At 36.0% G+C, this 25,414-nt stretch overlaps 6 protein-coding genes across 7 annotated transcripts; 2 read left to right on the top strand and 4 right to left on the bottom strand.

The window, feature by feature from the left end:
• Window positions 1–540: 540 nt before the first annotated feature.
• LOC111795019 (uncharacterized) lies at window positions 541–2,565 on the top strand. Its single transcript, XM_023677246.2, has 2 exons — window positions 541–1,297; window positions 2,213–2,565. Exons 1-2 carry the CDS (start codon window positions 751–753, stop codon window positions 2,431–2,433), a joined length of 768 nt encoding a protein of 255 aa, XP_023533014.2. The 5' UTR covers window positions 541–750; the 3' UTR covers window positions 2,434–2,565.
• Window positions 2,566–3,438: 873 nt separating this feature from the next.
• On the top strand, window positions 3,439–5,575 carry LOC111795027 (ferredoxin, root R-B2). 2 transcript variants are annotated; one of them, XM_087123897.1, is made up of 2 exons: window positions 3,439–3,599; window positions 4,895–5,575. In XM_087123897.1, the coding sequence occupies exon 2, from the start codon at window positions 4,917–4,919 to the stop codon at window positions 5,364–5,366; it is 450 nt and encodes a 149-aa protein (XP_086980023.1). In that variant the 5' UTR covers window positions 3,439–3,599; window positions 4,895–4,916; the 3' UTR covers window positions 5,367–5,575. The 2 variants fall into 2 exon arrangements, with proteins under 2 accessions (XP_086980023.1, XP_086980025.1); XM_087123899.1 differs by lacking the exon at window positions 3,439–3,599 and adding an exon at window positions 3,720–3,853.
• Window positions 5,576–6,258: 683 nt separating this feature from the next.
• On the bottom strand, window positions 6,259–7,774 carry LOC111795037 (small ribosomal subunit protein eS25y). Its single transcript, XM_023677266.2, has 4 exons — window positions 7,641–7,774; window positions 7,427–7,501; window positions 6,885–7,019; window positions 6,259–6,563 (listed from the first exon to the last, which is right to left on the bottom strand). The coding sequence occupies exons 1-4, from the start codon at window positions 7,641–7,643 to the stop codon at window positions 6,450–6,452; spliced, it is 327 nt and encodes a 108-aa protein (XP_023533034.1). The 5' UTR covers window positions 7,644–7,774; the 3' UTR covers window positions 6,259–6,449.
• An 894-nt stretch (window positions 7,775–8,668) lies between these two features.
• On the bottom strand, window positions 8,669–13,416 carry LOC111789551 (hemerythrin HHE cation-binding domain protein). Its single transcript, XM_087123892.1, has 4 exons — window positions 13,233–13,416; window positions 12,313–12,982; window positions 10,848–11,002; window positions 8,669–9,217 (listed from the first exon to the last, which is right to left on the bottom strand). Exons 2-4 carry the CDS (start codon window positions 12,959–12,961, stop codon window positions 8,957–8,959), a joined length of 1,065 nt encoding a protein of 354 aa, XP_086980018.1. The 5' UTR covers window positions 12,962–12,982; window positions 13,233–13,416; the 3' UTR covers window positions 8,669–8,956.
• A 2,267-nt stretch (window positions 13,417–15,683) lies between these two features.
• On the bottom strand, window positions 15,684–19,411 carry LOC111787712 (vesicle-associated membrane protein 727). Its single transcript, XM_023667747.2, has 6 exons — window positions 19,231–19,411; window positions 18,167–18,414; window positions 17,885–18,083; window positions 17,673–17,793; window positions 16,057–16,119; window positions 15,684–15,942 (listed from the first exon to the last, which is right to left on the bottom strand). Exons 2-6 carry the CDS (start codon window positions 18,354–18,356, stop codon window positions 15,799–15,801), a joined length of 717 nt encoding a protein of 238 aa, XP_023523515.2. The 5' UTR covers window positions 18,357–18,414; window positions 19,231–19,411; the 3' UTR covers window positions 15,684–15,798.
• A 766-nt stretch (window positions 19,412–20,177) lies between these two features.
• On the bottom strand, window positions 20,178–25,279 carry LOC111787695 (uncharacterized protein At2g38710). The gene is made up of 6 exons (XM_087123107.1): window positions 25,176–25,279; window positions 24,467–24,912; window positions 22,564–22,683; window positions 21,404–21,518; window positions 21,088–21,181; window positions 20,178–20,614 (listed from the first exon to the last, which is right to left on the bottom strand). Exons 2-6 carry the CDS (start codon window positions 24,568–24,570, stop codon window positions 20,418–20,420), a joined length of 630 nt encoding a protein of 209 aa, XP_086979233.1. The 5' UTR covers window positions 24,571–24,912; window positions 25,176–25,279; the 3' UTR covers window positions 20,178–20,417.
• Window positions 25,280–25,414: the final 135 nt, after the last annotated feature.

The raw sequence follows: 25,414 nt of genomic DNA, 5'->3' as shown, positions 1-25,414 counted from the left end.
CGGTAAAAGTAATTATTAAAGTGAGCATTATATTTTATTGTCATGATTTAAAGTTACTTTTCTGAATTAAAGGATCGTCGGACTATTTTAGAAGTAATTCACATAAAAAAAAAGTTGATATAAATATTCAAGTTGAAATATTATTCTTCAATTATTATTATTTTAACTAAGGATTAAATTATTTCTAAAATATAATTTTTTTTTTTTTTTTTTTTTTTGAAACAAAACAAATTTTATGAGGGTTTTTTTTTTTTTAAATAATTTAGCTATTACAATTATTAAAATGAGCATTAATATATTTTAGAAAATACAGTTTTAAAAATTTTAAAGTGTCCTCTTTTATATTTTTAATTTTTTATTTAATAAATCTTCAATAAATTAAAATTTTTAAAAAACTAATTGATTTATCAAATTTGAAGAATTTATGTTTAAATAAAATATTAAATGTAAATAAAAATAGGTTACAACGAAATTCATTGGCTCATTTAGTTCGTTACGGCTGAAATTTCCCCCTTTATAAATGTCTTGAAATTTACAAGAAAACAAGAAAAACAATTCTTTTCTCCAATTAGCTTCCTGTTCAGCGAGGATTGGAGGACAATTCTCGCTGATGCTTCTTCATCCAGTCCTCTTCGGTCTCCAAGATTCTTAGGAAATCGCACTACACACTTACAAGCTGTAAGAATCCTTTTGATTTCCCGTTCTGATCTTCATCTGAGTTTGAATTTTCCAGAATTTTAAGCCTCCAAGATGATGAAACCAGGATTATCATTATTGATAGGGTTGAAGGCAGCAGCTCTGTTCTCTCAATTCCTGTTCCTTCGATTCTATGGCTTCAGATTGTTATCGATTCCTTTCTTGTACGCTTCTTTAGTTTCTCTCTTGGTTTCAATCGCTTCTCTTCCATCTATCAATCTTCCCCTGCTGTTGGGGAAGAAATCGGATGGGACTTTTCCTGTTTGGTCGATCGTGATTTTTGGTCCCTTTTTGTTTTTCGTTCGATTTCTTCCTTCGTTGCGTGGATTGTACCTTAGGGATGATCCTTACTCTGAAATTTGTGAGGGTGTTTATGTTGGGGGGTGGCCTTGTTCACCTGATCGATTGCCTCCTGGTACTCCTGCCGTTGTTGATTGTACTTGTGAACTGCCGAGGCGTTTGGAAGTCTCTGGTACTGGTTACTTGTGTGTTCCAACTTGGGATACGCGGTCTCCTCAGCCTGAAGAAATTGAAAGGGCTGTTCGGTGGATTTGTAAGAAGAGAGAGCTGAAGAAGCCGGTGTTTATTCATTGTGCTTATGGTAAGTTCACTAGCCCTAATGATTTGATGAGGCATTATGATTTTCTAGTGCATTGAAGTGGATTAATTGACGTCTGTTGTTTATATAAGTTTAGTTTAAGAGATAGAAGTTTTCCCTGGATCTGTATGGATGATTATGCTTCTATGATGATTTTTGTTTGGTGTTATTGTTTGATGCTTGTTTTTAGAAGAACTGGTTCATAGACGTGTATATTTCATCGAGCCTCTTTCAGTGCCCAAATCGTTACAAACTGAATTCTTTCTAGTCGTAGAGGATGACCACCATTTCCCGCTTGAATAAGGTTGTCTCCCATCCTCAGGCACTAAGGGGCCCTGTCTCTAACATTGTTCTTAAACGATGCTCCCGACAGTGCGAGCTTCAACTCGATAGGAATGGAAGAACTGATTCCATGGATTACTTCTCACTTGATTCTTAGTTCTTGAATGATAGTGCCTAGGTTGTCTATTTATTGTCCTACAATCTTTTCAATGAGAACCAAACTAAAGAAATAGACTCCAATCAAGTAAAATAAGATCTAAACGACAATCCTAGAAAACGCTATCGCTGAAATCCGAAGACAAACATAGAACCTTATGTATTATCAAACATCACTCGGGTTCATATCAACACCTCCTACAATCTTGGATTTCTCACATTTTTTCTGGGATTTGCACACTACTAGGTGCTTGGTTCATGGGCTAGGTTGTAATACTATGACATTTTTACCTCTCATGTTTGCTATGTCCTCTTTGCAATCTGATAAGTCACTGGACATGCGTTCCTGATATGTTTGCACTGCTAGTGAATATTTGATATCATTTTCTGTGGAACAAGGATCCCATATATTACATTTTGCAAGTGACCAATTGACCGAAGTAAGGTAACGATATCGACGTCGTTCTTCGTTTTTTCCAGGCCATGGAAGAAGTGTTGCTGTTACATGTGCAGTGTTAGTGGCTCTTGGAGTGGCAGAAGATTGGAAAAATGCAGAGAAGATAATAAAAGAGAAACGATCTTGCATTCGAATGAATCCTTCTCATCGTAAAGCCTTGGAAGAATGGTCGAAACATCGGTTATCCGCTCCTAAGAAGAAGAAAGATAATGATGTGAGTTCTATGCTTGTTTCTGGTATCTGAGGAGCAAAAAGATGAACCTCCCTTTGTAACCTTGTGCACCTTACTTATTGCTTGGATGACCATTTGATGTAATGGATGAAGTTTAAGTACCGCTAATATTAATAGTTAAACAAACAAACTTCGTTGCAAGAACTTCTCATCTTTCTATTTTGGCTTAGTCCTTCAATTTTTGCCTGCAAGTTGTTAGTTCAACTTTGAAGAGTAGGACACGAGTATGCACATGGGCCGTTCACGAAATGAGATTCTGACCGAGAACAAAAGCTCGTATCTTCAAAGACCTGTTTATTTCATCGAGCTTCTTTCAGTGCTCAAATCATTATAAACTGAATTCTTTCTAGTTGTAGAGGACGATGAGAGTATTCCATCATTCCCAGCTTGACTAGTGTTGTTTCCCACTCCTATTCTCGGGCACTAAGGGCCCCTATCTTTGACATTGTTCTCGTACGATGCTTCCCTTCGGTGCGTGATTGACATGTTGCTCAGATAGATGATTGCATTGACGATTTTTGCTCAGATTTAGAGAATCCCTAAAAAGCCTCGTGTTCCACCTATTCCTTCAGTTTCGAGGGAGTAGCTCAGTGTGAAGGGTGCAAAATATGGAAGCGGCAACCTACAAATTATCTTATATATAGGTGAAGCAAGCTTGCTCGGTCTTCCAAATGCTTCTTGCGAGCTATTGATAGAGTTTGTAATGCGATTGATATGACAACAAAAGTCATTGACCGGTCGTCCTTTTCCTTCCGTTTGTCCTATATTAAATGAATAACCTGATTCAACTCAATCACACCCGAAAATAGAGAGTTGAGTTAGGTTATGAACCAACTCAATTACACCCGAAAATAGAGAGTTGAGTTAAGTTATGAACCCTATTTCTCTAATCCCACGTCTCATTCTAAATGGTTTCAATTTATGTGATTTTCTTCGTAATATAATTTTAAAAACTTTTATTTATTATTTATATTATTAAAAAGAAAATCATAATAACGTTACAATAGAATCGGCGTAGAGAATCAAGGCCTCACTTACCAACTCGAGGGTCCTTATTGGGAGTTTGCTCTTAAGAAAGGAAAGACGACGACAAACACACCGGTGCTCTGCATCTACCAGCGGCGTTAGGGCTCACTTTCCATTTCTCTTCACCGACACCTCCATTTCCACACTTCGCTGTAAGATCTCTCTCTTTCTTTCTTTGTTCTTATCATTCTCATCGTTGTTTTGCTTATATTCCGTTTTCATAATTATCTTCTCCTGTTCGTGCTTTTATCTGTCCTTTTCACTGTTTTGTTTGCGACCTAAGATTCTGTAAGTTCGTTTTTTTCGCTTTTCTTGTTACTCGCTGCTTATTTTGGTCACCGGTGGATGCTTTTTGCGGATTTTTGATGTGTTTGTGTCGGTCGAAGTGTGGATGATCAATTTTTTGGTATTATAGACGCTTGATTTCTGATGATTCTTGATCTTTGATTTTATTTTATTCTATTTTTGCATTGTAGAGTGTTAGAAGTCCACCGAGAAACGCTTGAGTTTTGTTTCTGTTCTTTGTTTCGTTTACGAATAGTTCAGGCCTTTGTTGTTACTACGAGATTCAAGAGGAGTTGCTCTCTTTTTTTAATTTTTTTTCTGGAACTTGATCTTTCTGATGTCACTTTATATCGTTGCGTTTGCTCGATAATATGTGTAGTTCTTTCAATTCCAAGTGAAGAGTTGTTAACGATTTTGTAAAAGAAGTTCTGTTTGCTTTGAGGTACTGTGCCGAAAAATTTTAGGATCTCGACCCCTTTTTTTGCTTTCTTAGTCTCCAATCATGCACCAAAGGAACTTTTCTATTAGTCCTTATTGTGCTAGGCACTTCAGCCTGTTATGGAAGTATTCTTTGTTGTCGTAATTCAGTCTTTGGTCAATGTTTTAAATTCTTTGATGTTTGTGTTTCATACTTTCCAATATTTTAGTATGCGTTGTTATAAGGTATTTTAACCACAATTGTATTTGGCTTTACTTGTTGATCGGTTTAAAATTTGATTTTTGTTCAAGAATGAAATGTTATTAAAACTTTCCATGTCCAGTTGGTCATCTGGAACTATGAAATGTTATTGAAACTTTCCATGTCCAGTTAGTCATCTGGAACTCTCTCACATCCTCGATTGATTGTTTTTCAAAACTCCCACTCAATTTTTAAATTGCTGGAGCTTGTGTGGAATGAGCGTAGTTGATGGAATCTCCAGCATTTTGACGCGATTATGTGAAAGATTATGAAGTTGTTTTGCAGTCAAGATCTTGTATGTTTCATTTTGCTGGTTTATCTTTTCATCTTCATTTCCTAATAATAACGTGTATGATTTCAAGGGTAGAAGTAGCTAAGTTGCTGTGTACTTAATTATCTCTAATCTCCTATTGTGTCTGATCGATGATCGAGGTTTTTCTTTCCTCCTGTTTAAATTCCCTTATTTTATTTTCATGGCTTCAGCTTTCACTACTCAACTCCGATCATGTCGACGGTCAGACTCCCAACATCCTGCTTGATCAGAAATGCTACACCAAGGAAATCCTGTGCCCTAGTTCAGAGGCCATCTTCCTTGGGCTCCTTTAGGAGTGTATCCCGGGCATTTGGATTAAAGGCTTCCTCATTCAAAGTGTCAGCAATGGCTTCTTACAAAGTGAAGTTAATTGGACCAAATGGTGAAGAGAATGAGTTCGAGGCCCCTGATGACACTTACATTCTCGACTCGGCTGAGAGTGCTGGATTGGATCTACCTTATTCTTGCAGGGCTGGGGCTTGCTCTACTTGTGCAGGTCAAGTAGTTTCCGGGACAGTTGACCAGACGGACGGATCGTTCTTGGACGACGAGCAGATGGAGAAGGGGTATGTCCTAACCTGCGTGGCATATCCACAATCCGACTGTGTCATTCACACACACAAGGAAGGTGATTTGTTCTGATTTCTTTGTTTGCATGCATTTTATCAGTTCAATCTGATTGAAACTTCAATCACTCTCAGACTCTTTTGTGCTTAGTGTTTTGAGGTTGATATGTCAATCACTAGAATTGTGTTCACTCTACTGCGAATTTAGATGCTGCAGCTTTAGCTAAAAAAGGTGAAGCTTTGAACATTATTCATGAATAAAAGAAAAATGCAACTTTGGAAATACCCACTACGGATGGATTTGGAGTTTCCAGGTAGGTTTCCAAATCTCCTCTGCCATCCACTTGTACTTTTGGTAAAGTTCACCTTTAGTAAAAGAAAAGTGTTGGCAAGAAATTATGAGGGGTAATGATGGAGGCAGCCTCTTCTGACCATTGACAACTAAGCCTCTAAACTCTTATTTAATTCATTGCTTGAATGTTTACTTTTTCAGAAAGGATTTACTTTACTTTTTTTTTTTCTTTTTTTTTTTTTCCTCTCAAATTGATTAAAGCTTATCAATGAAATAAATTTTCTAACCTTTTCTCCTTTTTTTTTTATTTTATAAATTTACTGTTTTATAAATTAAATTCATTTTTATTTGTGATTTTAGATAATTAAATTATGACTTATAATATATTTTATGAATATATCATTAGATCAAAATTTTATGATATTAAATGATTATTAATATTGAAATCAACCTCTATTTTTGTAAATTTAATTTTTTTTTGAAAAAACAACCTTTAGAATCATTAATTAGGCTAACTAGTATTAGTGTTTAAATTTGAAAAAACAAATGCAATTAAATATTAAAATGACCATATCTACAAAAACACTTCTCTTCCCATACTTGTTTTTGTTTCCAACACCATTATGATCAGAAATAAGCTAAAACAGCTGACCTAATAACGATTATAAGAACCAAGTGACTCAATGAGGATCCTGGATTCAAAGGTAGAATAGCTAAAACGAATTAAAACGTCACATTTCGAGATCATCAAGCCATTTTAACAAACCAAAATCTAATCTCTTCGCTGAACAAAATTTGGAACTGCAAAAATGCAAAGGCAGCTACACATCTATATACCCTTCAGGGCACAAGTGAATTCAATTATGTTTAGGTGTTGGTTGCTCTGGTGTATATCTCCTGACTAGAATGAGCCGAGATCATTCTGATGGAACCTCGAGCCATCAAATCCTTGATTGCTCTTCGGGCAAGTGAACCATTGATCTGAATATGGCAGATGACACAAAGGAGCCATTATTTGAATTGCAAACAAAAAGTCACTTGGTTTTCAAATTTTAAATCTGAACCAAAAGGGTCTAGTCTACACAAAATTTTAAATCTGATTTCTTGACTGTAAACTTCATGTCCATTGGTAGTGTACTAAGTAAAAAAAAAAGTCTATGGGTTGGTTTTCAAATTGGTTATAACAAATCAAACCATGTGAATTAAGTTGGGTTGCTCGACCAACATATTGCAGTTGAACAACAAACAAATTGAAGTATTAAGTGCATTGCCATGGATGGATACAAGGAAGAAAAGACGTACCCTCATTCTATCAGAAAGGATTGAAGGAGTGATTAGCTTGTACTTGGGGACTTCAGAAAGAAGCTTATCATAGGTTCCCTGATCAAACAAAACCATGTTGTTCACCTTCTCCTTTTGCTTGCCCTTGCTCCATTTCTGCAAACCAAGTGATGAGTGATTACAGTTCCCAGACAAACATTTCATGCATGAACACCAGCAATTTTAAATCATCTCATTGTATTTTTTTTAGGGCATTGACTCTTAACATTACTTAATGACTAATATCATCCCTTCTTCATAATCGAATATATAAGCTATTTTCTAATGAGCCAATAATCTAAGCAATGCAGTAAGACAGAGGAAATTAAAAAAGGAATAAGTCTCGTTTCATGATATTCTTGAGTAATTTCGAGACAAGCACTAAGCAATCATCGCCATAATCCGAAATCTAAGAAAAAAAAAATCTTTAGTAAACCGCTAGACGAACAGTATTCCAAACTAAATTAATTAAACTTGTTTATTTCTTTTTAGGAAAATGAGAGCATTAATTCTAAGAAGCATACCTTCTTCTTCTGCTTTCCTCCACCAGATTTAGCGGGCTTGGAGGACGGCGGGGGAGCCTTATCCTTCTTAGGCGCCTACAATTCAAACAAGAACAAACACCAAAATAAGTTGAAGAAGTACATTGGAATTCAAAGATACAAAACCAAAGTCGCATGTATGATAGCGAATGATTTGAATAAAGACGAATGCACCGAAAAGTATACAGTAACTCACCATGAGAACGGATTTCTAGGGCTTTCAGCGAAGGAGTTGCAGAGGTTTCGGCTGGAGGGAAGAAGAAGATTGACTGGAGGGGAAAGCTTATATAGGACCAACGAAATTTTCTAGGGCTTCAAATAGACTCTGTAATTGGATTCGGTGTATGGGCTTATATTTTGGGCCCAAATAGAATTGGCCCATATGTTTAATGGGCCTGGAAAATGGACTAATAAGGCCTATGGGCCGTTGGCTTACGATCTGGCCCAAGGCCTAAGAATAGCGGTCCTTTTTTATTTAATTTATTGTTTATTTATATTAAAACAATACCTCTAAATGAATCAAATTAGATAGTTCATTTACTTATTAATTTAGTAAAATTAAAGTCTAAAATTATTGGGGAATTAAAATTAAAAATTAAAATTTAAAAAAAAAAAAAAAAAAAAAAAAAAAAAAAAAACCTACCAATGTATTTGGTTTTAAATTTAGTTAATTTTTAGATAATTAAAATAGTCAATTTAAAAATAACAAAAATAGAATAAATAATTTTAACTTTAAATTTAGTTATATTTGAACAATAATCAAATAATAATAATAATAATAATTTATCTCTAACTCAACTATATTAAGATTACAAAAATGAAAATTTTAAAATAAATTAAAATCTAACAATAAATTAAATACGTTGAAAAACTTCACAAATTCTCACAAATTCAATATTTCTAACGAACAAACAAAAACCAACATCAACTGACCTAGATTTTCTAAACATCCTCTCCAAACTCGAGCGTCCAATATGTAATAGGCTAATCCCACCTCTAGCCGATATTGTCTTTTTTGGGCTTTCTCTTCCGAGCTTCTCCTAAAGGTTTTAAAATGTGTTTACTAAAGGAGAAGTCTTCACACCCTTATAAAGAATGTTTCGTTCTCCTCTTCGACCGATGTGGGATCCCACACTAAAACTCTAGCGTAACCTCGGGTTCAACATTTTCAAGATTAAAGAATCCAAACGTGGACGTCAAACATCTACATAGTAAGTAAATATGTAAACAAAAAGACATCAATGGTCTAAATATGAGTCTTAAGGTCTACAATCACAAACATTACTTATCTTCTTTTCTTTTTTTCATTTGTGTGGCACACACTTCTATGAGGGCCAATCACTATGCTAAAAATATGCAATAAATGACTATATTTCCATCTCCAACAAACTAAAACAAGATGCCAAACGAAGAACACACCCATTATGACATGTTGACAAAAGGATGTTGCCAATCCAATCTAGAAGAGAAAAGAAAAAAAAAAAAAAAAAAAAACTATACACATTTTTGATCTTACTCAACATTCATCAGGAGCATAGTGCCCAAGCTCGTTCGGATTTTGTCGCTGCTGCTCGTAATCAAATCCAAATACTGCAGAGCTTCCAGAGGGAGAAGACCTTCAAGAAAGAAATTTAGTAAATGTGAATGTGTTTGTTTCATCACATCCAAGAGCTGCTCTAATGTTTTGTCCTGCTGTTCCTTGTTCATCTCTACGGCCTCAAACCAAGGCAGCAGATTTTTCTCTTCTTCCATGAAGTGATGTTTACAGTGTTCCTGCCCCAAAAAAGTAAAGAGATAGGGCAAAAAGAAAAAAATAAGGTAAGGAAAAAGAAATCAGCTTCCCCATTATTGCCATTGATGAACAGACAATCTTAGAGTGCAATAAAGAAAATGACTGTGAAGTGTGAAATACATATAAATGATTATGATGATCATAGTCAAGCGATCAAAAACTTGTCGCTTTATTTTGATTCTAAAAGTAAAGTGGATTCCACGTTATATTTTACTATAGACTAACAAAATGGATCTAAAGGTCCACATATATTCAATATTGGGTAATGATGAGATACAAAGGTAGTTGAACATATCAATCAATGAAGTGGAAGTGGCTTGGCTATTGTAGTCCACTAAATCATCACTATGTTCAAGAGCCTAGGGATATTTCATAAAGATTTTATTTTCGATTTTCGTTTTTTGTTTTGTTATCTATTTTCAAATCGAAAGTTACTTAGTTCTAATATTTGAATTTGATTAAGAAAACATGTTTTCTTAAGAAAGATGAAAATCGAAATGGTGAAAAAACAAAGCATAGTTTCAAAAAAATCAGATGATTATCAAATGGGCCGGTAAATTTATTACATTCTCGACGATGTTAAGAGTAATGTAGCTCAGTTATCCTGAATTTAAGAACTTCAGCAAAGGGTTATAGTATTGCTAACAGCTAGTCTCATAGTGTGGTCAAGGTGTCGTGGTACAGAGCTATCCTTAATGCTCTGCAGTTCACATGGTTTAGTTCTATCTTTATTTCCTACTGTGCCACCCTATCAGCTTGAAATAAAGTCGTAATGAGGGTGCTATGTTTCAGCCTAACTCGGTAGGGTCCATCCAAATGTCAGTAGAGGCAATAAATGTTTTTGACAACGATATAAATAGAGGGAAGAAATTTGAATCTCAGCCAACCACCCTAACCCGACTAGTATTTGTCAGTTGAGTCATAGAAACAGGAAGGAACCACTCAATCCTTTTTTCTGGAATGGTTCGTTCATAGCTTTATCACATCACTTGAAGAAATTAGTGATACTTCTTTTATCTTTTGAAATGTTAGATTAGACCCCTCTTGTTTAGGGAGGTTGACAATTTATCGGTAACGGTTCAAGTCTATTGTTACTAGATATTGTCTTCTTTGGACTTTCCTTCCAAGTTTTTAAAATGCGTCCGCTACGAAAAGGTTTCCACACCCTTATAAAGAATGTTTCGTTCTCCTCACCAATCGATGTGGGATCTCACAATCCCCCTTCAAGACCCAACATCCTCACTAGCACTCATTTATCTCTCTAATTAATGTGAGATCTCACAATTCATCCCCCTTAGGAGCTCAGAGTCCTGCACACCGCCTCGTGTTCACCTTAGAGATCTCACAATTCATCCCCCTTAGGAGCTCAGGGTCCTGCACACCGCCTCGTGTTCACCCCCTTTCGGAACTCAACTTCCTCACTAACACATCGCCCGGTGTGGGGCTCTATCACTCAATCCATTGTCTTTCTTTCATCTGATTTTGCTCTATGGTCTATATATTTTCCCTTAAATCTAAAGCATGAGGTCTTACAAACTGATCTGCATCAGAATTTTAATCCCCGTGGACTTATGAACAGGTTAGGATTATAGGAGGTTTGAGTGGAGTTACCTGCAATAACTTGAGCCGTTTGGAAAGGTTGGAAAGCGCTTCTTGACAAACTGAACTTCCCACGTCTAAAACGACAGTGGACTTAATGTCTTCTTTGATGCCATTCATGATGGGTAGATCCCTTGCATGCTCTTCGTTTGAAGCTTTGCATAATCCTGCATTATTGCATGTAGTAACAAGTTGTTCATTCATCTACTCACAAATGTAACATTGAAAAAACAAAAATATAACTCTTTCAATCAATTTGGCTCTCTTTGAATAAATTTCAAATTCCCACTGAAAAAAAACATGAGGAAAATATTTGTTTAGAATAGACCAAATTTGCCAACCTGAAGATAGTTTAGTAGTTAAGGCATCTTTGACCGTTCAGAAAGATTTGAATTACCCATTTTGGATCTAAATCAAAGAAGAAAAAGGAAAAACAAATATTTTTTGAAATTGTGTTCTTCACCCTAATTTCAATCTCTCTCTCTCCATATATATATATATATATATATATTCTTTTAAGATGAGGTGAAGTTTTTGTGAAAGATAATAAGACCATCTATAGGACTATTTGAAAGAAACTCACTATTCCGTTTAAAGCATCTTTCTTATTTATTCTAATTTTTTATTTTAAAATATATTATCTTAATTGCTAAAATTTCTATTTAGATATTTTAGTCTTTGCCATAATTAAAAAAAAAAAAAAAAAAAAAAAAAAAAAAAAAAAAAAAACACACACACAAAGAAATAAAAAAAAAATCTTGCTAAATAAATTATAGAAAATTAACAATAAATTTTCAAATATATAATTCTATATAGTTTATGAACTAAAACAATACTAAAATATACATTTGAAAAGTTGAAAGCTAAAACCAAATAAATGTCAAAATTAATGGAATAAAAGAAAGTTTAAACTTTATAATACCCAAAATCCATAAAAACATATTTAATTAACAATCATTTATGGTTGTCTTTTTTTTTTTTTTTTTTTTTTTTTTTTTTTTTTTTTTTTTTTTTTGAGTACAGGTTGTCTTCTAGTTGCTTTCCCTAGTTGAGTAGTTTCCTCTCATGTGGATTGTTTTTTTTTTTAAATAACACAGAAACAGTTTTTCCTTTAAACATGTGAACAGTTGCACAATTCCATAGATGATAGGATCAGTCTTCAAAAAACAGTTCCATAGAACTAGGTAAAAGATGCCAAACAACCTCTTTATTTCCCCCAAATTGAAAAGATAAGAACAATCAAGAAAGTTATGAAGTTCATCACCTAATTCTCACTGATCATCTCGAATTTCTTGCCCAGTTTGACAAATCTAAAACAGACTTCTCTATGATCAACAACGTTTTTGCAATTACATTAATTCTGTTGCAAATTATCAATGATTTTCTTTCATGATGCGACAATTTTTAGGGTTTGCATTGCATAAACTCAAATTCTAATCGATGCAATGTAAAGCAGAATAAGAGCTATTGGAGTTACCTCGATCGGCCATTTCCAAGATCGGGAAGAGGACTCTCTCCTCCATTTGAGCGTGCTCCAGCATCACTTCCAGCAGCTGAGAGTAGCTCTTCCCGAATTTCCTTAGCTCCATCCTCGGTGTTCCCATCGTCGGATCAACGGCCGTTCTCCCTCCACGCGCCGCCAGATCCTTCGCCCATCTCAACATCCTCTCCAAATGCCACAACACGCTCTTATGCTGCAGCGACACCACAGTCAACGCAACCAACTGCGTCGTTTCGTCATCGTCGACGCGGCGGCTCGATATTGCCAGCGGCGGGTGAGGAAACTTATTGTCTATGTACCGAAGCAACCTATCGCGTGAACCGGAAACGGTCTCGGTCCCGATCCGAATAGCCGGCGAATCAGAGCCGAAATGCGTCGTCTCAGAAGGTATAAAACTGTGTTTCACAGACTTGTAAAGCAAAGCAAATCGGATGTAGCAGGTAAGAGCATTATTCGGAGGGCCATAAAGCCGTACGACCGGATTCGAAGCCGTGGAATCGCTACAGCCTCTAATGAACTCCTGAGGCACAGTCTCCGCCGTCGAATCGCTACAGCCTCTAATGAACTCCTGAGGCACAATCTCCGCCGTCGATTTCGTCTTACTCCCAAGGCAATTATTCCCCATTGCAAAACACCGTCACAAATCCTAGTTCCGAAAAATGGCCAAAACAGAGCAGAATGAACAATTCCCGGTGGTTAACAAAGCGGATTCAAAAAGGCGTTTGGTGAATAACAAAAGAAAATGCGTCGGTTGAGGAAAAATCAACGCGCAAATAAGGAAAGTAGATCAAACTATGATATAAAGCAGCAAGAAGAACAAATCAAAAGGAAAAGCAATGGAACAATGAGAAGCTAAAAAGTAACAGAAGAAGTAGCAGTAGTAGTAGAGGAGAAACCAGGTGGCCGGAGGAAGGGGCAGAGCAGGGCTGCAAAGGTGCCCAGTGGCGGCGATGGCGGCGGCGGAGGTTGCTTGAAAGGAAAGGGAAATCGGTTGAGGGAAGAATGGAAGAGAGAATTCATAAAATAAAGGAAGTTTGGTTATTGCTTTGGTGAACTGGACGCCCCACGCTCCTTTCTTCTCTGTCTTTATTCTTTTGATTCCTTTCTTTCCTTTTTTTATTCTTTTTTTTTTCCTCCAAAATTAGTGGATAACGACATTTATGGATCTCTATTTATTTTAATATCTTCATATTTCCATTTTTTTTTAATTATAACATAATTTAATTATAGATACTATATTTATTTATTGTCCTAAGTTAATAAAATAGGATAATAAATATTAATTAAAAAATAATATTGAATTTTGAATTTTTTTTAAATTAGGTTGAATATTTATTTTATATATATATATGAAATTATCTATTAAAAAACAATATGGAATTTGTATTTCGAAGGAAAAATGTAGCTAACAAAACAAGAAACGTTGCACACAGGTGTGGTGCTCGTTGTTAGATACATATTTTTTCAATCGTGCGGCGTCATGATCTTGACATGCTTGTGACAAGTGTTAAAAGGAAACTCAAGTCTCATTCACATTTTTTTGTCCCGTTTTGTGGTTTCATCGAACTTTAAGCAAAGTTTCTTAACTAAGCGAGCACAACTCATGCGGAATCTAAGCTTGTTCGGCCACACACACTGCTTGTACGTGCCCGCACTGTGACACATGTATGTGCTACAAGATAGGTCACTAAGATCACGTAGCCTAGGGGTGGTGGAGAGATGTCTCCCCCTATAATACATTCTAAAACATTTTTTGTATGACATAAGTAGACATCATTTTGACGAATGGTCATACGGCCTCGTGGAGCGTCGGTTAGGTGTCTAATCTATATCAAATTTGGCAAGCAATCATATTTCATATTGGAGGACAACTCATACCGAAGCCCCAACTTCTGAGGTTAAGGCTTAGGGTCTTACTCGCCCCTCTTTGAGTCTGTCTTTGACACTCATATCAACGTTATTGTCTCTGTCTTGCTTATGCCTCAATTTGACTTTCTTGCACACTTTTCTTAGTGTGCTGAATGGTGCTCTGTCTTACTTGGTCACATCATGACACTTGTCTTGTCTCAGCTCTCACATGGCCGGTTGAACGTTATTTCTATGTTGCCACTTTGTCTGTCTATGCATGATCGTCACAACCTACTCTTTTTTTAGTATAGTTGTGACACTTGTCACACACGTTTGAAGCTTAGTTACAACAAGGTATTAGCCCGCATCTAATGGCCCCACACATGGTCAAGTTGCTTCTATCCCCGTACAAATACAGGTTGTTTCAACATATTGTTTCTAGAAGGTCGGCCGACGTAAAATTACTCCAAATACTTTGAAATAAAGAGGGTTTTAATTCGGACATCATTTGAATCAAAATATATTATTTTAAAACATTGATGATTGATGTCTTTATCGAAATCATTTAAAGAGTGTCGGATAATATGGAAGCAATAAGCTTAAAGAGATTCAAAATTCAAGAAAAATAAATATGAAAACAATTGGATAATTCTTACTGTTTTTTTATTTGAAAAAACAGGCACTAGCCGTTAATGTCTTAATTTGCAATTGGGTTTGGTGTGAACACATCAATCAAAAGATGCCAGCTGTCGTGTTATTAATATCCATTATTTTGAAAAAAGTAAAATTAATTTTTTTTTAATTGTAGAAATGCATTAAACACAATAAATTCAATTTATTTATTTTATATCAAAGCTAATAATTTTTTAAAAATTAAACCAATAAATACAATTTTATAAACTAATAAATAAATCAAATAATAAAACTAGATTTTGTTTGTGAAATTTAAATAAGAATTCAAATAACTTTTTTTTTTTAAGAAAATAAATAAATAAAATAAGTCACTGATCAGAAAACAAACACAATTTTCTAGGTCATTTTGGGGCAAGCAGGATCATTTGATGAAGAGAATGATTCGGAGTTCTTACAAAATTTAACCGTGCAGTACCAAGCATGAGATAGATCTTCCAACGAACAAGAACAAGATTTTTTTCGAATAAGCCAATTCATTTGGGATCCTACAGATCCACTCTTTTTCCTATTCAAAGATCAGCCTTTTTGTCTGTGTTTTCACACCAAGAATTCTTTGCAGACGAAGAGATGTTAAAGGGACGATTTACTTCCCAAACAGATCTTCCTATATGTATATATAAACGCTTAGAACCAATAGTTTATTATCGAATGGATTTTTCCGTTCTAATACTCTATCCGAGAGTTATCAGTATTTATCAAATCTGTTCCTATCTAACCGAACGCTATTGGACCAAATGACAAAGACATTATTTAGAAAAAGATGGCTTTTTCCGGATGCTAATTAAAAAGATGACAAAGAATGGTAATTAAAAGTTAGAACAAGAGGGGGAGGCAAGGCATATATTACATAGACTTGGTAACAGTTTGCATACATAGCCAAGTTTAAGAAAACACTCATATGCGCTACTAACTTTACCAAAATCAACATTTGAAACCACCACATACAACAAACCAAAGTATGATGAACAGCACCAACATTCCTCCCCCAACCATCAGCTTCATTTGTAAACTCTGCAGCCACATTTTTCGCCGCAGTTGCCTCCCTTGTCGGTGAAAGTTATCGGCCTAAATTTAAACAGAGATCCCGACGTTAAAATGGTTAGATGGACGGTTTTTTTTTTTTTATCTTCAACTTCTCATTCAAGATTCTTAAGTGACAGTCGGGTTTATATGATGTACCTGGAATTGTAGGTTTTCTGTTTTGTCCACCAGAAGCTCGATCCGTTCTCCACGATCTAAAGCCTGCACGAGGAAAAGGAAATCGATATCATATCTGTGCAGCTGAGTAGAAGAAATTTCCTCATTTTCAGTTTCTTTGCAAAAGGAACTTCTAACCATCTCTATCCCCTTTTTATTATTAGGAAACAAATACGAAACAATGTTCTAGTCATACTCAAAGTGTACAAAAAAATATGGCCTGGTGTACTTATGATAATTCAATCTAGCTAACCACTAATTAGTTCATGAGGTAAAAACTAAAAAGATAAGATCACACATAAAAAAAAAAAAAAAAAAAAAAAAAATTTAATACTATCCAAAAAGACCAATGTACTGATTCACCAATTCCGGACCACTTAAAATGTGGAGAAGTATACCATGAATGACGGGTCTGCAACAGCTCAAACCCACCGCTAGCAGATATTTGGGTTTTCTCTGTTAGGCTTTCCCTCAAGGTTTTTAAAACACGTCTGCTAGGAAGAGGTTTCCATACCCTTATAAAGAAGGTGTGGGATCTCACAGGAGCACTACCCAACCCAAGATTAAAAGGACTCGGAAAACCCTATCTCACGGTAAGAGGGTAGTTATAGAACCTGTCATCAAGAGACCGAGAGAACTCGGTAAAGAATTAATAATAATAATACTAAATTGTCGACAGTCTCATCCAAATACGGAGTCTCATCTTAAAAACGTCTAGCATAACTTAGCTTCGTACAAGTAGCACCACAAAGTCTAAGCTTTCATTTTCAACTTAATACCACAGAGAACATCGTATAGAGAAGCAAGCATTTTTTCGCCAATCCCCATGTCAGATATCAAATGATCACTTTTGTTGTCAAAAAGTGGATAGATAGTCCATTCCTACAGATTTAGCGTGCCACCAAATTTCTCGCCGAGGTTAAGGTTTGACTTGTGGTTTCTATTACATACATGTAAATTAAACGGTACATAGGATATCACAGTTGACATTTTGTATGCATTCAGAAACATGCAAGCTAAATAAGAAGATCAATAGCAACAATAATGTAAAACCCTATCAAATTGACACATTATTGTGTCCAATACAAAAGGCCAAAGTGATACTTTATTGATCAAAATCACCACAATCATTTCCAATGGCTGTATTGAGAAGCAAGGGAAGAAAAAGTGGGAAAAAGAAAGTGCATGTGATATTTGACCAATTCCATTTTCACTTTTTCCAAAACTGACAACTACCAAATTCCTTGCAAACAATTATTCTTCAACTGGTGCAGCTGAAAATCTGATTCTTCTAAAACAAGCAAGCAACATGCGTGTAATATATATTTTTCTTAATCAATTTCATAACAACATAATTACAGAAAGTCTAATGGCTAATATACTACATGACTGATCTACCTACCAGGATGCCGCATGTAACAGGCGCAATGTGAGAACAAATTAGAGGAAGCAAAGTAAAATTTCTAAAATGTTGCTTTAATCTACGGCTCTGTGTTTATACATTATGCACAACAGTGAAAAGGAACATATATACCCTTTCAAAATCTAAACAGAAAATCTTGAGCAGAAATTGCACGATTTCATAAAACAAGTCTAACCTTTTCAATGTTATCCATCATAACTCCTTTCACCTCTGTTATTTGAGCCTTCAGCTTGGAAAGTTTACTCATTTCTTCTGGATGATTCATGCAATATTGCATGTGCTCCTTAAGCCTTGGCCTGTCATGAAAATTATAGGTTGTTAGGTAAAACATACGACATATAACTCAGACATTGTTCATGATAGGTATGCTGTTCATGATGGGCATACCCAAATTCTCTGTCAAGAGTGTATGCAACACTGAATCGGTCTAGAAATAAATCATCATCGTCCTCATCATCTGCAAGTGGGTGAGGGTCCTCCTCCTTGATACTTGATCCATAACGCTGTTTAAAGTCATCTTTCACGCGCTCCAGAAATACAAATGGCATATTCCTTCCAACTGATTCATCCGCAACAGCGAGAAAGACTGCAAATCAATCAAACACCTTCAGCCACAAATGTTGGTGAAATCTAAACAAGTATATTATCAAACTTGAGAAAACACAATACCAAATCCACTGTCAAGAAGAAAGTTGAATGTATATCCATCACATGAGTATGTGCATTTGCTGCCATTAGAAGGCAATTTCTGTAAGCATTGAACAGCAATGGTACTAAAATTCCCGGAGAATGATGTGTGTTCTGCTAAAACAACAGTTCCTTTAGCAACAAAGCTGTATATTAGGCCTTTCTGACTCATCTCCGACGGTTGTCTGAGAAGAATCAAAGCAGTAGCACTCACAAACTGCAGCAGTAGCCTACAAAAATTTTAAATGGATATAGTTAATTCAAATTCATTCTCGACCCATAAGAAGGAAACATGCGAAAATTCACGCATACTAATTAAAACACGATATGAGGCTACCCTTCCCGTTATTCTTTCCTGTTCAATTTGTAATTGAGCTCAGTTAACTGTCACTGTTGCCTGGTGGGACTTTTCTTTCTGTGACTACTTAAATTCCTAGATCATAGTTAAAGGTTGTTCAGCTAGGAAAATCCCTATTGTTTGGGAAGTTTCCATATTAGCGATCTGTACAAATTGAGCCAAAACTAACAAAGGCAGCAAATGCTCCGTAAATTACTTGCTTGCAGGATTGATCAACCCAAGAACCAAGAACTAATATCTTTAATTATCCATAGCAGCAAGGTCGTAATCTATGCAAATGACAGTATCAAACCGCAGGCGAAAAAATCCCAATATTCCTTCAGACAGTTAATAAACCTTGCCCAAACGGGTAGAGAAGTAAAGTCCGAATCACGAAGGGGAAAAATTAAGCCAGCCTAATCGTACGAACAGATTTTATGCTTGCGAACGAAGGCTTTCCCTCTTCAACGGGGAAAAAAGGAGCAGAAGATTAAACAAATACAAATTCACATCGTTTCCAAACACCTCATGCAATGATTTCCGCTCAGCAACCAAAATCGCACGAAACAGTTCGCAAACGAAACCAAACCCTACACAGATTCTATCCAAATTACCCAGAAAAAAGAGAGAAATCGACGAAGAAAACAAAATTCAATTCCACGATCCAATCAGAGAGTACAAATCACAGGACAGAAGGGAAATTGCTAACCTTAAAACTGGAAATCGCTGGTCTACTTCACGTAAGATGCAAGGTAGAAGAGCGATTAGCTTGAAGAATACATAAAAAGTGGGAAATGGAGGGGTAATCGTAATTTATAGGGAAGCCGAACCTCAATCAGTTTACCCTTCCGTCTCCGATTAGGAACAAGTTTCTGAGAACTTATACTTTAGGCTTCAAACCAAAATTAATTTCCCTAAGTATTTATTATAATTTTTATCTTTTTCGAATTTAATTTAAATTAAATTTCTGAATTTAAAAATCCTCTTAAAATTAAATTCCAAGCTATTATAAAAATTAGCCTCTAAATATTTATGTAAAAAAATAAATAAATAAAACTTTTAAAGTTCTCAAATACAAAATTACATTTACGTCCTCATTCATTAAATACAATAGAATTTAATATTCAATTCATATAATTATTTTATTATAAACTTAAAAAAATAGATTACTTAAAAGAATTGTTTTAAACTTTTTTTTTTTTTATTTTCAATCATAAACTTTTTTAATTCTATTAATTATGAGATTTGTTGATTAAATCTTTAAAATAATGTTTTTTCTTTATGGGTAAAACAAAACTCATAAATGTTTTCAAAACCTATTATAAAACTTTAATCATAATAATAATTTTTAGAATAAAAATTAAATATAATTACAAAAAAAAAAATGAAATCAAAGTAAAAAAGACACCTTCAAGTCTTGGGTTCGAATCATGGCTAAGACAGTTTAGGAAGACTATAAACATAAAAAAACTCGATCTCAATGGACGAGAGACAGCATAAAAATTGAGGATCGATCTCAGGAACAAATTACGAGGTTTTACCAGTCCAAAACTAATTCAGACTAAATTCTAACCTTATTAGGAACCAAATTTACAATTTAACATAAAAAATCAGCAACAAATTTTACGAATTTTTTTTTTTTTTACTGAAATGGCAGACACATAAATAGCAGTAATAATTAGAACTTGGGAATGTTTATAATACAGAGCAGCCAACTGCAGAGAAGCAGCAGAGCTTATAATGATAAGTTTCCAAATTCACTTCAAATAACTACTGAGTTCTTCAGTTAATCCCACAGTGATTCACATAAGAAATGACATTTTGTAATAGTTCAGTTACCCAAACTTACGCTTTGCAGATTCTTGCAGAAGCCGTTTGGAAGAATGGATGATTGTGTTAGGCTTTAACCCCGACGACACGGGGGGCCGTGCCCCGGGTGTTTTTAATGTAGGAGACGTACTCACCGTACTGCATGGTGAATAGGGTGCTTTGGTACCGGGTTAATCGAATACGCTTACGTAGTGACTCGGTGATTGCACCGTTATATCCTGCCTTTCGAATCAATGAGTCGATGGCCTCGATTTTTGACCAACCTGGAAATCAAGATGCAACCCAACCAGAAACCGAGTCAGCTGGATGAATTATGAAGCTAAACAGAGAGTTGGCAACATTTTAGCCAAAGAGCTAAGTTTCAACAATGATGTGTGTGCACGAACGTGAATATTTGGGCCAACTTATGCGCACCTCGACTAATCTCACAGAACAAACATTAGAGGTGACAATTCTGAATTGAACTCATTCCCTTCAACGTCTTTGTTATACTCATAACTCTTATAGATCGCTACGGTTACATCAACCACGAAACTAAGACGACAAAAATTTTGAGCAAACATGGGAGGATTGACAAAGTATAGGGTAGTTAGCTCGTCCTATTATACCCGAATCCTTTGGGACATAAAAATTATATGAATGATAAGAACTACTTAGTATTCAAAGCAAATCACTGAATTTCACAGTAGAAGGCAAAGACGACTAATATTTATCCACAAAACGTACGGTAACATACCTTCATGGGAAGCTACCTCGGGCAGATACGTAGCGCTTCGTCTAGTATTATAGTCGGGATCATTAAATTCAATAATAATACCATGCTTACCTACCTGCAAAATAAGACATGAATACCCTGATTATGGTAAAGCTGCCTGCCTGACTGGCCAAAAACAAGACAGGCAGGCAGGACAGATCGAGCTCGAAACTTCGGGCAAAGTAGCCAGAATCATAAACGTGCTCGACTAATCCTTGCAATCATTGATAATGCAAAAAAAAATTGTTTTAGATACTGAACAAAAAATTTGGAGTAAGAAAAGGAAACAGAAAGGTACCTCCCAATCAAGATAATTGATAGCTATTTCATAATCAACTAGAATGGAAACTGTGCATTCCAAATGTGGTAATTCTTTAGGCTGTATTGGGGGGAACCTGCGGTCCCTCAATGCACTGCAACATGTTCAAGAAAAAAAGGAACAGTGAACTAAATCTTTAGGTGGCTAATGAAGCAGACCGGGTTCAAGCGATCGAAAAATAAAAATTGCATTTAGTCATGACAATGGGAAAAGAGAGAGCATGTAAAACCGTGACTCGGATAGTGTATGAGAACCGAGGTAATATCCTTTGTCCAATGGAATGAAAAGTGTAGAGAGTTTGCCTCGCCCCCAATTGACCTCCCCATGCATGAAATAGAACAATTTACGTACAAGTCACTTAAGAATAGACTTTTCGTTCTGTCACAAACTTCGTTAACTAAATCGGCTTCCTCCCTACTGCCCCCTTCCCTGAACTTAGTTTACCAAATGAGTGAATGAATGTCAAATCCCACATCGGTTGAGAGGGAAACGAGTGCCAGCGAAGACGCTGGCCCCGGAGGTGGATTGTGAGATCCCACATTGGTTAGATAGGGGAACGAAGCATTTTTTATAAGGGTGTGCAAACCTCTCCCTAGCAAACGCGTTTTAAAAACCTTGAGGGGAAAGACCAAAGAAGAAAATATCTACCAACAATGGGATTGACCTATTACAAATGGTATCAGAGCCAGACACTGGGCGGTATACCAACGAGGACGTTGGGTCTCAAAGGGGGGGGTGGATTGTGAGATCCCACATCGATTGGAGAGAGAAACGAGTGTCAACGAGGACGCTAGGCCCCGAAAGGGGGTGGTGGATTGTGAGATCTCATATCAATTGGAGAGGGGAACAAAACATTCTTTATAAGGGTGTGGAAACCTCTCCCTAGCGGACGTGTTTTAAAAATCTTGAGGAAAATCTCAAAGATATCTATTAACAGTGGGCTTGGGCTTTTACAATGAAACAGACTTTCGACAATACGACTATTTCACATATGGATCACTTATGTCATAAAAATGGTCTTCTCATCCACCCATTGGCTTTCACCCTCATAACTTGATTTAAGAAAGCCAAGGAAAGGGCAAAGTGAAGAAGACAGTGGAAAGCAATCAACATATAAAGGATGCATTAGGCAACAGTACCTAGTTAAAGCATAATCCTTGAAGCCACTTATCAAGCAGTGAGCTTCTAGAGTTCCTATGCACCCTCGCAAACGAGGTTCACCGCCATTGACCACTTTTTTCCAGGTAACGAACAAGGGGCTGGAAGAAAAGAAATATTCACGTGAAATCAAACTATATACAGATTACAAGTATAAGATTCTATGTATAAAGCACGACGTTTTTAAAGAGCGGCTAGTATCACATTAACATCTTCGAAAAGTATGGCTAACCACATGATAACACACAAAATTTGTAGAAGAACCAACAGATTGATAGTTGGATATGTCTCAGAAAACACAACTATCCAAAATGAAAATGAACAATCACTGGTTGATCATGAATTTGTACAAAAACCAGTTAGAACCTTCTACTTTTAGCTCCATAAACTGAGATACGAATGTAAAAAATCATTACTCAGTCAACAAGGATTAACGACAGTTTTATACAAAACTACGATGAACAGAAAAACATAAAATCTAAGTACTTTGCATTAAGAACAAAGAGAAGATAGCCTCAAGGCGAGAATGTCAAGCAGAAATATATTTCATCATACAGATTAATCATTATAGCGAATGTGCTGCATCGAAGCAGCCTGGTATACATATAGGCCTTGATGTCAATGGCTCACGATCGAACTAGAACTTACGACTACAATGAATATAATTCATCAACATTACTGTGGATGATTCCTTAGCTTTCTGAGAAAACTAGAAACAAAGAAGATGTCCACAGGAATAAGTGGATCCTCGGCATTTTACAAATGGTACTAGAATTAACATACACTAAATTACATACCATGACGATGAAACCTTTACCATTCCATTTGGAGTTTGTGAAGATTTGAAAAAGAAAAAGAATGAACAGATCAAAAGCACAGAAACCAGTTTCTTGGCAGATCTAGTTTTAAGCAGATATCAAGTTTGATGCTCATTCAATTTATTGAGCTTGCTCCTGTGATGATAATGGAAAAAGAAGCTTCCAGTGCAGCCCACTAAAATTGCTCCAGAAGTAGCTAAATTGGTTTGTTAAGTCCAAGCCCACCACTGACAGATATTATACGCTTTAGCCCGTTACGTATCGTCATCAGCCTCACGATTTTAAAACGCGTTTACTAGGGAGAGGTTTCCACACCCTTATAAGGAATGTTTCGTTCTCCTCCCCAACCGATGTGGGATCCTTGTGGGCTCAACGTCCTCACTGGCACACCACCCGGTGTCTGGCTCCGATACCATTTGTAAGAGCCCAAGCCCACCACTAATAGATATTGTCCACTTTGGATCGCTGTCAGCCTCATGGTTTTAAAACGCGTCTACTAGGGAGAGATTTCCACACCTTGAGGAATGTTTCGTTCCCCTCTCCAACCGACGTGGGATCTCACACCCCAATACCTCTACCATTGTTTTGTATAAATATTTTTAGATGTAAAAACGTACTCTGTAGAGAAAATGAAAGGATATACAACAGGGATAACATTCACCAATAAAACATTTGAAGAACTATTATAATTTAGGAAACATTTAACGTGTCTTCTTCCCCTGTGTTGCTTTCGAAAAACATGCGAAATGAACTATTAAAAAAAAAAAAAAAAAAAAAAACTATTACTTCCTCAGTCAACAAACAGTAACCATCTCTAAAATTTGAAGTACTTAGCAAAGAACTAAATTAAAACCCAGAAATCACATACTAAACCAACAAGGCATCAAACAATTACAGTGATCATCCAAAGTCAACAATCAAAACCCACCCAGCAACCTCAATATTACTAAACCTACAAACTCGATCATACGAAAAAACCCAAATATGCAAGAAAATTCCCACATAACAATCGCTGATCGCACATAAATAAATAAATAGAGAGAGAGAGAGAGAGAGAAGAAAGTACTGTTGACCGCCGTGGAAAGCGGGAGGAGGGGCTTCCTCGCCGTTGTAGTGAGCGAGAAGAGTATCGAAACAGTACACCACCATCTCTCTGTTGGCCGACACCATGGTTGCCGTCCTGAATTCACTAAACAATCAAATGAAGAAGGGAGGATGACAATGGTTTGACCCAAAATTAGTGGAAAAGGAAGACGGAAACAGAGAGGAGTTCTGATTGGTGTAATAATTGCAGGGCCAGAAGAAACGTGAGAAGGAAGAACATCAACAACAACAACAATATGAACAAGAAGAAATGCCTTCTCTCTCTCTCTGTCTCTGGAGCCTTTCCTCGTCCCCCACTCTTGCGCCTTTATTCTGAATAGCAAATATATATTAATCTCTCGTAGTGGGACCCATTTCGTAGCTTTTTTATTCCCTTGCATTTCTTTCGTTGGGGTCGGTCTTCCGATTCTTCATAAAAAAATACCGTTTTTTTCAGTATATAAAATTCAAGCATAATATTATTTTTAATTTAACTCTTTCAAAAAATTCGAGGATAATAGGGTTCAACCCGAGGATAATAGGGTTCAACCATAATATTATTTTAATATAAGTTATTGTTTGTACTTGGATTTCACTATATGGGTAAACACGGCAAAAAAAAAAAAAAAATTTGAATGATAATTTTTTTAAATTCAATAATAAATTGAAAATTTGACATTTTAGTTAGAGACCAGATCAACCAATAGTCGTTCATCGCCAGTGGGATATTTATTGCCACCAATAGCGCTTCCAACACCACGCCTGGTAGAGCCATCAGCGCGTTTCATCTAGAAAACTCCAAACAAAATTGAAACATATGAGAAGACGAAGAAATTTCTCTTGAAACGGAATACCTTTGAGCTTTCCCATTCATACAAGTTTGTCCATTTTTGCATCATACCCTCATTTTCTTTTAGTGCTTCGATACGAA

The sequence above is a fragment of the Cucurbita pepo genome, chromosome 1, assembly GCF_057944985.1.
Source record: "Cucurbita pepo subsp. pepo isolate OVF chromosome 1, ASM5794498v1, whole genome shotgun sequence".
In the NCBI taxonomy this organism is placed as follows: Eukaryota; Viridiplantae; Streptophyta; class Magnoliopsida; order Cucurbitales; family Cucurbitaceae; genus Cucurbita; species Cucurbita pepo.
Note: the sequence above shows the minus strand (reverse complement) of the source record. Positions and strands in the feature narration are given on the sequence as shown.

Bases quoted from the DNA above. Each gene is read 5' to 3' on its own strand.
- LOC111795037 (XM_023677266.2), bottom strand. The intron at 7,020-7,426 runs GTATGCTTCTTA...CTTGGTTTGCAG, and splicing joins GAGGAAAGCAGAAGAAGAAG to AAATGGAGCAAGGGCAAGCA. The intron at 6,564-6,884 runs GTACGTCTTTTC...TGCCATATTCAG, and splicing joins TCCTTTCTGATAGAATGAGG to ATCAATGGTTCACTTGCCCG.
- LOC111795019 (XM_023677246.2), top strand. From the start codon at position 751: ATGATGAAACCAGGATTATCATTATTGATAGGGTTGAAGGCAGCAGCT. The intron at 1,298-2,212 runs GTAAGTTCACTA...CGTTTTTTCCAG, and splicing joins GTTTATTCATTGTGCTTATG to GCCATGGAAGAAGTGTTGCT.
- LOC111787695 (XM_087123107.1), bottom strand. From the start codon at position 24,570: ATGGTGTCGGCCAACAGAGAGATGGTGGTGTACTGTTTCGATACTCTT. The intron at 22,684-24,466 runs GTACTTTCTTCT...CTTTTCTTCCAG, and splicing joins GCTTTCCACGGCGGTCAACA to CCCCTTGTTCGTTACCTGGA. The intron at 20,615-21,087 runs GTATGTTACCGT...CTTGATTTCCAG, and splicing joins CGAGGTAGCTTCCCATGAAG to GTTGGTCAAAAATCGAGGCC.
- LOC111789551 (XM_087123892.1), bottom strand. From the start codon at position 12,961: ATGGGGAATAATTGCCTTGGGAGTAAGACGAAATCGACGGCGGAGATT. The intron at 11,003-12,312 runs GTAACTCCAATA...GCAATAATGCAG, and splicing joins CTTGGAAATGGCCGATCGAG to GATTATGCAAAGCTTCAAAC. The intron at 9,218-10,847 runs GTAACTCCACTC...TTTTTGGGGCAG, and splicing joins AACGGCTCAAGTTATTGCAG to GAACACTGTAAACATCACTT.
- LOC111787712 (XM_023667747.2), bottom strand. From the start codon at position 18,356: ATGAGTCAGAAAGGCCTAATATACAGCTTTGTTGCTAAAGGAACTGTT. The intron at 17,794-17,884 runs GTATGCCCATCA...TTTTCATGACAG, and splicing joins ACTCTTGACAGAGAATTTGG to GCCAAGGCTTAAGGAGCACA. The intron at 16,120-17,672 runs GTTAGACTTGTT...TTCCTCGTGCAG, and splicing joins TGATGGATAACATTGAAAAG to GCTTTAGATCGTGGAGAACG.
- LOC111795027 (XM_087123897.1), top strand. From the start codon at position 4,917: ATGTCGACGGTCAGACTCCCAACATCCTGCTTGATCAGAAATGCTACA.